At 42.3% G+C, this 12,764-nt stretch overlaps 1 protein-coding gene across 1 annotated transcript in view; it reads left to right on the top strand.

Annotated features, from left to right (window-relative positions):
* CDH8 (cadherin 8) overlaps positions 1–12,764 on the top strand; it is a 371,407-nt gene that overhangs the window by 172,554 nt on the left and 186,089 nt on the right. The window contains exon 4 of the mRNA XM_066243293.1: positions 2,632–2,751. Within this exon, the coding sequence (XP_066099390.1) occupies positions 2,632–2,751 (120 nt within the window). The remainder of the gene's footprint in view (positions 1–2,631; positions 2,752–12,764) is intronic.

Raw genomic sequence — 12,764 nt, 5'->3', positions numbered from 1 at the left:
CTTTATGTTTCTGATAATTTGTTGCTTCATAATGGGGAAAAATATCTCTCCTCAGAAAAAAAAATAAATCATAGTACAAATGTAAGACAACAAAAACAAAGCCAAACAAAAGAATTGGGCATGGTCTTCTGCAAGACAGAGGTCGTCACCCTTCTCATCAGTCTCGGACCTCTGCCAGCTCTTCTTGAATTCATTCTTTAACATTTCGGGAACAAATGTTAGACTCAAAGAAAAGTTGCAGAAATAGTTCCTGTACACCCCTCACTCCATTTACCCAGTTGAACAGCTTACATACACTTAGTGCAAGGGCCGAAACGAGACAATTCGTATCGACGTCCATCTTTACTGTCATTACCCAGGGTTCACGTTTCATCGCCTCTCATCTAGACTGCTGCTGCCACCTTCAAAACTAGTCTGGTCCCCTGCTCGTCTGTGTCTCTGCCTCCAGCCGAGTCTGGGAGCAGGAGGAGAGAGCGAAGCCCGTAATGTAGGACTGATCTCTGAACGCGGTGTCCTGTTTCCTACGGGATCAAGCCAACACCCCATCTTGGCATTTAGATGTCCCCTGGATCGTATTCTCAGCTTGCATCTCCAACCTTAGCTTGATGGCTGATGTTTCCAGCCATCTCCCTTCTGAAAAAATTATTTTGGAGCTCTTGGCTCAAGACCCTCCGCCTCACCTGGAAATGTTTTCTTCATTTCTTCTCCATCCCACATGGTGTTCAAACAATGACAAATACACTTCTGCAGTCTTTTCACCAGCTAGTGAATGAGTTACTTGTGAAAGTATGTCTTATGTTGGTTTGTTTTTGTATATGGTTCCCAGTGTCTGATGCAACAACATTCAGTGCATAATTTTTTTTTCCTAACTGTATATTTTGTAGAACTTCTAACTTATTTTTCTGAGTAGAAATTCCAATTTTACAGGCCTCTCAAATGCTCAAGAAACACTATTGTTCTGTTTCCCTGTGTAGCGTTCATCCTGGGAGATGCTTCAGAAGATTCTGACTGGTGAGATCTCGGAGGAGCGCTACCTTAGTTCAGCCAGCACAGAATGTAGCTGCTGAGATCTGCCCCTGACTCCCTTCAGATTCAGATTCCAAACGCTCTCGCCCTCATTGCTGGGAGTGTCACTATCGACAGCTCAGGGCTGATTGTCCCTCCCGCAGAGAGAGCTACCTGGCCTGAAGCCACGGCTCCCTTCCCGGGAGGGTTTCCATGTCCAATACCTGGTGGTGCTGAAGGCTAAAAGCCTGGTCCCATTTCCTCAGTGGCACCCCCCCCCCCCCCCAGACTCTCCAGTGGAGCCCACTGAGGCCTTTGGAGTGAAGCCATCAGAGTCCACGTGCCCCTGTGGCCCAATATTACCCTTTCACTTTCCCCAGTATATTAATTGAAGAGGACTCCCCAATATAAATTCTGCAAGAGATGTCTATCACAAAATCTACCTTCCAGGCAACTCATCTACGATGCGAACCTGCCACTCCTCATGAAATCATCAGGCGATTTATTTACTCACCACTCCTTCCATTAGCAAACATAGGTTTGATCATTAGTATATGTCTGACGCTTACTCAACCAGGAACATGTTGACCCTGCCCTTGTCGAACATGATGCTTGTTATCCCGCCAGACTCCTGCAATTTCTCCCCAGTCCCAGCAATTCTCAGAATTCTCCACAGTCTTCCAGAATATTTTGCCTTCACTTAGATGTGACTTATCGTTTAGAATTATTTCCCTGCCTTTCTTCTCCTGGTTACACTCTACCTACCTTGAATAGTTGAAGTCAAATGCCATGTCTCTCAGAAAGCTGTCCCTGCCCATCCTCTCTGCTGGACGGAGTAGAGGATCTAAACCTGGAGCTCTTGCATTCAGCTGCGTTTCTCTGTAGAGCTGTCTGTTCCTCCTCTTTCTCCCACACCAACTGTACGCTTCTTGCCTGTAGATTTTGCCTTTGTATCTATACTTTCTCTTAGGAAGCTGTATGTGCCTAACTACGGAATGAATGAGAAAATAAAAATACAGATAATTATCCTGAAAAAGAAAAAAAAAAAGATTTGACTTCTGTTATCCATTGGTCTCATTACCTAAATGTGCTGATGAATTGGTGATTCCAATCTAATTTTATATTCTAAGGAATTAAATACGATGGATAAACTATCCCTTTGATGTTTCTGCACAGCTTTTAACCACAGCCATTTTGGGGGGATATATGCAGTTCTTCTTTTGCAAAACTTCAATGCTTTATGTTATATTGTATTATGAAGCTTGTGCTTCACATTCCTTTGCTGTGTTTTCCTTTCCAATCTTCTCCCAGCCTTCATGAGTCTGATAGGTAGCTTTAAAAATGAAAACTACAAAGGAGTCTGAAACAATACAGAACCTAAAAGGGTTATCTTTACAAGTCTTCCAGCCTAGCAGTACTCTTTCTTTTGAAAGATTTGGAGACTGTTGAAGTTATGATGGAGTAGTTATCTCCATATCTTAAAAAAGATTCCTTTTCTTCCTTATTCCCACACATGGATTTCTGTATGATATGCTTAGCAAATTTTAGCTCTTGGCAAAGAATCATGTGTTAATTATTATCTCTCTCTCTCTTTTTCTCTCTTTTATTTAATTTTTTTTTTTTTAGGTACGTCTGTCACTAATGTAACAGCCACTGATGCTGATGACCCAGTTTATGGAAACAGCGCCAAGTTGGTTTATAGCATCTTGGAAGGGCAGCCTTATTTCTCCATTGAGCCTGAAACAGGTTTGTGAACTAAATTTTGAATTCTATTCACCATGTTATTGCTGCAGGGAAACACTTTTCTTGGGATGTGGATTATGAAATGTTATCGTTAAGTACTTTACTGCCTGTATCAATAATATTTAAACGTGTTATTCCTGTGCAGTGTGAGGCACCTGGCAAGCCCAACAATCATTTTGATGCTGATTAAAACAAATTGCAGACCCTTTGTGCAGTATCGCCTGTTTAACAGATGGCCTGCCAGCATTTTTCATCCTTGGGGAGGAAAAAAAAAATGCCTATACATCAGGCAGACTTAAACATCTCATTTAAGAATAAATTTAGTTATTATTTAATTGGCTGTATGATACTTGGCTTATAAAACTTTCTAAATTTCCACTTGCACATCTATGAAGTGGGTATAGAACCTACCTCGTGCTGCTATGATCAAAATCAGACTGAGCAAAAAATGCATAACACATGGTAACAGTTCGACGGATGGATATGAGATTTGCTATTAGATTCCTCATTGGTAAAACAGACACTGACATCTACCTAGTATGGTTCTTTATGAAGATATTATTATGTATTCCAACATAATATATTGATATATTACATATAATGTTTTATTATTATCATTATTGAACCTAGCCAATATTCTGAGTCTGGTGGTATGGATTTTAGAATCTATAAATCATAAAATAATAGTTTTCACAAATGAGGATAACTTTTTATTTTTAATTTTAATAATATATTTAGAGCAAAAAAGCTATTTTGTTAGACTCTGTATAATCCATGGACTATTTGGATGGCACACTTAAAAAAAAATGATCATAAATAACAATATCTTGTGCGTGTATTTTTCTTCTGTATCTGGTAGGGTGGTTTGCAGATTTTTAAGTAGAAAAAATTAATATACAGCTACGTATGCATATATCATTTCTTTGATTCATGAGTTTTCAGCATTATTGAGATAAATTTCCATGTCATAGCATTAAGTCAATTATTAATCAAATTAAAATGTTAAACAACAAAACGGAAACAGACTCATAGATACTGAACAGACTGACCGCTGTCAGAGGGGAGGGGCGTTGGGGAACGGTGTAAAAAATGTGAAGGGATTGAGCAGAAAACAAACACATTTATAGACACTGGTAACAGCATGGTGATGACCAGAGGGAAGGGGGCGGGGGGGTAGGAGAGAGTAGAGGGGGGATCAGTGGGGATGGAAGGAGACTTCACTGAGGTAGTGGACACACAGTGTGGTATACAGATATGTGTTACAGAATTCTACACTGAAAACTACATAATTTTATTAACTAGTGTCACCCCGGTACATTCTATAAAAAAGAAAAGAAAAACATTAAAGCCTCTCTGTGTTTCTTTAATTCAAAGAGTAAATTTTGCATGCATTTAAAAGTGAGAAAAAAAGGATATTTATACATAAATAGGTCATGGCTTAAAATTGAACTTAGATTTGGAAACAGGAAAGAACTCTTCTAAAATGCACTAATTAGGGGCATAATTACCCATTTTCGCTCAGTGAAGAAGGAAGTCTGTCACTCCATCTCATTCTGGCTCCTTGATGACCCTGAGGGAGTGGCAGAGCTCTGGATTCTAAAGGGAAAAAAAAAATCTGAAGGTTTCTTGGTCCTGGCCAGTTGGCTCGGCGGGAGAGCGTCAGCCCCGGCGTGTGGAAGTCCTGGGTTTGATTCCCGGGCAGGGCACTCAGGAGAAGCAAACATCTGCTTCTACATCCCTTCTCCTTCTTTCTCTTTCTCTCTTTCTTTCTCTCTTTCTCCTCCCCTCATACAGCCAGGGCTCAAATGGTTCAAGCAGTTTGGCCCTGGGTGCTGAGGATGGCTCCATGGCCTCACCTCAGGCCCTGAAATAGCTCGGTTGCCGAGCAGCAGAACAGTGGCCCCAGATGGGCAGAGAATCACCCCCTAGTGGGCTTGCCGGGTGGATCCCAGTCCAAGCGCATGTGTAGGTCTGACTCGCCCTCCCTGCCTCTCCAACTTTCAATAAAAAAATAAATAAAAATGCCTGGACTTGTCCTATTCCTTGGCCATCAGCTATAGTGACAGACTTGGGCTCAGAATTGGAACTCACAGCCTGATCCTTCAAAGCCGCTGTCAGACCTACTTGAACTTCACTTTTCACAGGCAGTGATTACGCTATAAGGGGCTTCTGGAAGACGTAACTCTGTGGACCGTGTAAGTGGAGTGAGTCCTTTTCTTCTTTGCACCTTGACTCTCTGTTCGCTGGGCTCCTTTGTTCACCATTGCCGGTATAATAAAGATATTAATCCAGCTAGTACCCATGCTGCCTTCACCCTGTGCCAGGTACTGAATTAAATATAAGGAGGAAAAAAGTCAGAAAGGCTAATCTCATCATGCAAGTACCTCACAATCCATTTTGGAAGATAGATTTTTATTTTCAACATAAATAAAAGGAAGCATGGTGATGTCGTGTAAATAATTTATGCCTCCAGAGCAAATTACCCTGAGCTATAGATAATACGAGCCCCCTACTAAGTCAGAAGATGTGGGCGCTTTTCAGTCTCATTGACTCATATGGCCATTTGCTTAATGAAGTGTTGTCAGCAGCATGTAATGTTTGCATTTTACCCGAAATATGAGTGTGAATCTTCAGACATTTATTTCAGTTTTATCACATCCAATTTGACAGCTACAAAATGATCTAACTTGTTTTTTAAAAATTGTATTTCTGAGACCATTGGGGAAGTTGCAATGGGGAGAAATGATACTTGGAGAGCGTACACAGTAGTCGCTCAATAAATAACAGCTGAGTGGAGTTGAGTTTTCGTACTGCAGCAGACACAATGCAGGAAGAAACAGAGGCTCAATTAGGTGATAAAGAGTTGGCCTGAGTTCTTGGGCTGAATAAATGGGTAAAGCAGGAAATTGAAACATTTTTGCATAAATTCTAGCCCAGTTATACTTGGGTTTGCTTAAGTGAAAGCGAGTATATGTTAGCTGTTCCTATAGCATCTGACTCTTATCCATGAGGCTGTTTCTTAAAAAAAAAATCTTAAAAATTATTTTTTTCTTATTTCTCTGGCCCGTGGGACAGTGGATAGAATATCGTGCAAGTGACAAGGTTGCCAGTTCGATCCTGGGTTCACCAATTTTGATCCTAGGGTCACTGGCTAGATCCCAGGCTCACTGTCTCAAATCCTAGGGTCACTGGCTTGATCCTGAAGACATCAGCTGGTTCCTTAGGGCACTGACTGGACTCTGAGGTTGCTGGTTCGAGCCCCAGTCAGGGCATATATGAGAAGCAATCAGTGGATGCATGACTAAGTGGAACAACAAGTTGATGCTTCTCTCTTTCTTCTTTTCCCTCTTATCTCTCCCCCTGGCATTATCTCTCTCAAAAAAATTTAAAATTATGCATTTAATAGAGAGAAACGGAGAAGGAGAGAGAAAGAAACATCAATTTGTTGTTCCACTTATTTATGCATTCATTGGTTGCTTTTTGTATGTGCCCTGACCAAAAATCGAACCCAAAACAAAACTTGGCATCTTGAGCTGAGCTATCCAGCAAGAGAGAGGTTATTTTATTTCTTTAAAAAAAACTTTTTGAGACTGGTGTTTGTGTGTGTGTGTGTGTGTGTGTGTGTGTGTGTGTGTATGAAGGTATAAGTGCTATGCAAAAAACAGATCAAGAACACCTTTTTTTAAGGTTTGCATTAGAAAAACGTAGAAAAAAGTGTACAAGGACCATTGAGCATTTGGATTTTTTTATTTTGTGAGCAAATGGGAAGTAAGTGCTCTTTCTGGTGACTAGAGGTGTGTATCAGGCGTGTCCTCTGGAGAACAGACTCAGAGACAGTTAGGAGGAAAAGTGTGTTAGTGGGGCGTAATGACGGTGAGAGGTAAAAGCACTGTCTCAGTCAGTTCGGTCTGCTGTAACAAAATTCCATCACCCGCATGGCTTAAAAAAAAAAGAGAGAGAGAGAAATTGATTTGTCACAGCTTTGGAGGCTTGACGTCTGAGATCAGGGTGCCAGTATGTTCAGGTTCTGGTGAGGCCCTCTTCTGGGTTGTAGATGGCTGACCTCGTGTCCTCATGGAAAGAGTGAGCATGCCCTCTGGCCTCTTTTTATATTGGGCACTAACACTATTTATGAGGGATTCACCCTCATGATCTCATCACCTCTCAAAGCCCTCACCTGCAAATACTATCACACAGGGGATTGCATTTCAACATATGGATTTGGGGGCCACACAAGCATTCAGTCCGTAACAGACATAAGACAGGAATAGGCAGGGGAGCCCATCAGACTGTGAACAGGACTGACACCCATGCAGATGAAGAGGAGGGAAGCAGAACCAGACAGGGCCCATTGGACAGTGTCTCTCGGTCAAACCCACGTGTGGGTCCCCGGAGCAAAGATTTATTTAAGGAGTCCCGTGTTGAATGTAAATGGCCAGACTTGCCTACCACCCACTGTGTTTAGTCTTCGGCTGGGATGTATGTGGGAAGAATAAGGCCTCAGCTTGAATCCTAGAACTACTCCTAAAGGTGCTTCCACACTGAGGTGCCAGCTGGCTGCACTCTTAGGCACGTCTTTTCTGGAAGAGGAACCCAAGTGGTGGGCCGCTGTGGCTGCCGGAGCACGCGGCAAGAGCAGCAGAGAGGATGACTCTTCGTGCTGGACTGTATAGTCTGTGAAAGAAGGGGGGTCGTCCCATTTGTTCATTTTATACCCCTATGCCTAACAATGCATCTGACATGTAGAAGGCCTTTAGTGTGTGTTTTAGATAGGAAAGCAGAATAAAGAAGAAGGAAGAAAAAAAAAAGCAACAGCAAAGGCAGGATAGAAGAGGGGAGGAAGGGAAGAACCAATTAATTTTTAAATTAAAAAGTTATTTTTTTATTTTATTAACTTGTTTTTAGAGATAGGGGAAGGGAGCAAGAGAGAGACAGGAACATGGATCTGTTCCTGTATGTGCCCTGACTGGGGACTGAACTGGCGACCTCTGTGCTTTGGGATGCAGGCAGGGCAGAAAAGCAAATTAGTATATAGAAAGAGAAAAGCTTGACCTAACTCTTAAAGAAGATGTTTGATGAACTCACTAGGGAATACAAGTTGATTTCTAGGTTACAGTCCTATTTGTTTTTCCAGTGGGAAGAACATCGTTTTAACCTCATATGTGACTTCTTTTGTTGTTGAGATTCACATAGGACTACCATGTTTGCCATTGCCAAGTCTCAGCCTGTGTCCCAGGTGTCTAGCCAACATGATGCTCTTCTTGTACTTGCAAAAACGAACCTGAGACTGTGATAAACTCTTGTCTAGATTTCGTTCTAGATCACACATTGAGATAGAGAGTCTCAAGGGCCACTACACTAGAAGGGTTGAGTATTAATGTATCGTATGTCAGAGGTGACTCTGATAGTAATAATAACAACTACAGCACACAGAAGGAACATATTGTCGTGTTTCTACATTCCTCTAGGTTTGACAGAACGCTAAACCAAACCATGGAGGGAAGAATTACTGTCTCCATATTGCAGATGACAGAACTGTGTGTCAGAGAGAGTAAGGCAAGATGCCTTCCCCATATTTAAATTAAATTCCCCAGCAAATGACAACAAGAGCAGGAAGAATAAAAACAACAGGAAAATAAACAACAACCTTATTTATTGGACACATTATGTTCTTGGCATTGCGGTAATGGGTTTGCACGCTTTATCAAATTTAGTGTAGTTTATTCCTCAGTATTTTGAGACAAGTATTCATGGCATCACTGATGAGAGAACAGAGGGTCAGAATTGATACATTTCTTACCCAAGATGTTCGAAGCAAGATGAGGTTGGGTCTGATTTCAAACTCTAGTTTTTCAACATTCTTCTGTAACCCCACTTGACTGCCAAGCAGTATAGCTGATGGTTGGGGCTGTCGTTGGTTTACACAGGGACCTGGAAAACTTAGAACAGGCCCAGGGCTCTGTTCTACACAGACTTAGGAGGCATATGCATGTCAGAGAAGATGTAGGGTAGTAGTCACTGTAAAATAAAGGATCATTTCTGTGTGTGAATAGCTTCAAAATGCTGGAAAGAGCTTATTTGTATTCTATAAATGCTTTCGTTTGTTGTTGGTGGTGGTGTTTCTTCCTTACCACCCTCAATATGCCGTATTGGCTTATAACAGTTTGGGCATCAACAGAGAGAGATGTGGCATTTATTTAAAAAGCACTAATTTGGGAACAGTAGTGAGAAAAACAGTTGCAGTCTATCGTGAGTGATTGAAGATGGAAAGTAGAAATGAAATGAGAGGCAAGTGAATAATAAATGCTTAATTATCCGGAGCAGCCGGAGTGGAGTTGCAGGGCAGTCTAAGCGTTGCTCCGGGCAAGCAGGACTATGAAAAATGACTTGCTTAAAAATAAACTAACTTAATTCATTGACCTTTTTTTTTTTTTTGGAAACTCAGGTCATCTTTCTTCATTGGATACAAATAACATTTGTCACAGTGGAAACCTGTGAAAATAAGCCACAGAAAGCAGACTCCTTGGGAAAAAAAAAAAGAAAATCCATTTAATGAATGGTTTCCTTTGAGAAAAATTAAGATAATACATGGAGTCTTCATGGAATGCCTTCATGGAATTGAGTTATTTTTATGCCTCCTGAATCAAAGTGATAAATTGCAAACACATAGGGTCCTTTATAAAATCAAGATTGTATAGATGATCATTTCCACTGTCCAGAGGACGGGCCGGAGAGTGTTTTTAGGGCAGACCTTTGAGGGGAAGTATTCAGACAACCCCGGCAGACCAACAGCGCTAGGATCTGCCTTGATAAGTGAGAATGTCTTTGTAAGGCATGCTGGTCTACGCTTAGTCAAATCTACGCTCCGTAGGCCATGTTCTAGGTGTTGAGGCCGCAGTGCTGTGTGCGATTAATCCTGAACAGCGATCTATATGGACAATCAAATGTATGACAGCACAGAACACGTGGCCGAACTGATGACACAGGGAGGGAGAGGAGAGCCCACTAAGCAAACTCATTGGGGAAGAGGACACTGAAGTCTGTGTCCTGGAACAGGGATGGTGCTTTTGACAAGTGGTGGGTGTGGCCTAGGAGAGACTAAGGCATTTCCGCAAGAAGAAATCAAGGGTTGTGTCGTTCTCACTTTCTGAATGGTATCAGAATTCTTTCCTGTGAGACATCTTTCTATGGAAAATAAATGTGCCGGTAGTTCCGAGGGTAGAAACCCACATTCTTCCGCTAATTTTCTGTATGACTTTGCACGAGTGCCTTCATCTCTTGGGACTTCGTTTGCAATTTTTTTTTATTATCTATTTTTTTTTTTTTTTTTTTTTTTTGTTTTCTGAAGTTGGAAACGGGGAGAGACAGTCAGACAGACTCCCGCATGCTCCCGACCGGAACCCACCCGGCACGCCCACCAGGGGGCGATGCTCTGCCCCTCCGGGGCGTCACTCTGCTGCGACCAGAGCCACTCCAGCGCCTGGGGCAGAGGCCAAGGAGACATCCCCAGCGCCCGGGCCATCTTTGCTCCAATGGAGCCTCGGCTGCGGGAGGGGAAGAGAGAGACAGAGAGGAAGGGGGGGGGGTGGAGAAGCAGATGGGCGCTTCTCCTATGTGCCCTGGCCGGGAATTGAACCGGGGTCCCCCGCACGCCAGGCCAACGCTCTACCGCTGAGCCAACCGGCTAGGGCCTTCGTTTGCAATTTTTAAAAATACTGATCATAAAACTGTTTCCAGTCACTGATGATATTTTATTTTATTTCTGTTGAATTGATTTGGGTGACATTGCTTAATAAAATCACGCAGGTTTCAGGTGTGCCATCCTAGAATCTGTCATCCGTATGTTATACTGTGTGCTCCTCAGCCCAGGTCACATCTCCTCCCGTCTCCCCTTCCCCCACTTTACCCTTCTCTCCCCCCACCCCCTGGTCATCTCTGTACTGTGTCTGTGTCTGTGAGTTTTCTTCTTTGCTTCAATCTCTTGACCTTTCTCACCTAGTCCCCCAGCCCCCCTCCCTTCTGACAGCTGTCCGTCTGTTCTCCGTGATATTGAAAAGAGTACTCCATTTTTATTTTTGATCTTCCCAAGTTGAGAAACTCTATAATAGTATTTTTTTTCTATTTTTTATTTATATTGAATCAAAGTATGATATTTTAAATAGGATATTTCTACTTAGAAAAACACAAAGCTTTTATATTAATAGTAGATCAAAAAGTTCTTCAGTGATATAAATTCCAAGACACCAGTCTCTGTTAAAACCCCTGTATTTGGTGTTGAAAGTTTGACCGACGGTCATGAGTGACTCGGAGAAGAAGGCAGCTGGCTTGACCAGGTGTGTGGGACAGTTATGTCACAGGAGATAACGAACCTCTTTCTAAGTGCTGGTCAAAGCTGAAGAATCTCTACCCATCACATGGCTGACCCACTTCTAAAAACCACAGAACACCCCAGCTCGGGCCCTCCTGTAAAGGGGTGGTCAATGGTGGGGAGGATGAAGGATGGCTTCTTCTATAACACGTGAGTCTGCCTCAAGCCCCCTGAAGAAGTCAACAGGAGCATTTCAGAGGAACCCATAGAGTGCTTCTCTTAACATTGGGTTGTCCTTTTAATGCACTTTTCATTGACAGTCTGTTTTCTTTATGCAATGAAGGACAGAAATTTTTATAATCTTTGAGGAAAGAATACAGGCAGAGAGACACACCTTTCAGATACAACGCGTGCACGCGCACACACACACACACACACGTGCACACACATGAACGTTCGGAGCAACCAAGGAGTGGGGGTGAGAGGGAGTATCAGCATGTGAGTCTATGCCTTTTCTTAGACCACAAGAGAAGAAACACCAGTGGATCCTGAATAAAAATCATAGACAGCAACCATTCTGTGCCAGTGTCTCAGCACTCTGAGTTAACTCCATGCCTTACAGAGTAGCTGTTTTTAAATACCTCACTAAAAATGAGGTTATGAGGATCCTTGAGGTTTGATGACATGCCCAAAGTCAGGCAGCTGACAAATGTTCAGTACACAGAGCTCACCATAAATATTTGTCAAACAGATGAATGGGTGAGTGAGTTAATGAGTGATGAATGAGAATCTAAAGTGTGTCTCCACCTTGACCTATATTTAAATCTCATTGTGAAGCTCAGTCCAAACTAGATGATGATGATGATGATGATCAAACTTAATTTTTAATATCTAATAGCTCAATATTCTAGCCTGCTCAGTATTTACAAATAGCGTCCCCCACAATTGCCACCCCTCTCCCACTTTGCTGATGATGGACCCCTCCGACCCCAGTGATCCTACGGATCACGTGACAGCGGGCTGTTTGCACACACTGACTTAACAATCATTTATTTTCTTGCTTGGAGTCTCTTGTGGGAGGTAAAGTAGGGTAAGTGCTGTGTTCACATTAATTGTTTTATGATTGCTAAAAATAATCTCCCTACCCCACGCACATAGAATAATTAAATATGCTCGGGAAAACTGAATGTAGGGTGACTGTCATTTTACTTACACCTTTGGACAAATAGTTTTTAAGCCCAGAGGGAGCTAACCGTGCTGACTGCAGCAGAAGCCAAAGGGATGTATTTTTAGAGAAACCAGGATTTTGGGATGCATGTGATGACTTGAAAGAATGAAGCACACAGACTCCTCAACATGTAGCACCTGCTGTCACACTGGGGGTCTTCGGGACCAGCTTAGGTGGAAAGGAAAGCAGATACTCCCCAATGACACCCATCCAACCTGAGCGGACCAGCTAGGATCAGATACTTTCCCCTGCTTCCTACGGATCACGTCCATGCAGAATTTACTTCCAGTGTCTACTTCTATGAGATAACTTCTTCTCCCCTTTGAAAGATAGCTTTGAGTTTCATCTGGACTAGTTCAAAATGGCTTGGTGAAGAAGAACAAATATGTTTTTCATTGATTTTGTAGAGAAGGGTGGTTTAGATAAGAATATCGAAGATTAAACAATCGACAACCCCTTATATAATCAAAAACACAAAAA

This window comes from Saccopteryx bilineata, chromosome 9 (assembly GCF_036850765.1).
Source record: "Saccopteryx bilineata isolate mSacBil1 chromosome 9, mSacBil1_pri_phased_curated, whole genome shotgun sequence".
NCBI classification, from domain to species: domain Eukaryota; kingdom Metazoa; phylum Chordata; class Mammalia; order Chiroptera; family Emballonuridae; genus Saccopteryx; species Saccopteryx bilineata.
The sequence above is the reverse complement of the archived record's forward strand: the minus strand, read 5'-3'. Positions and strand labels throughout refer to the sequence as shown.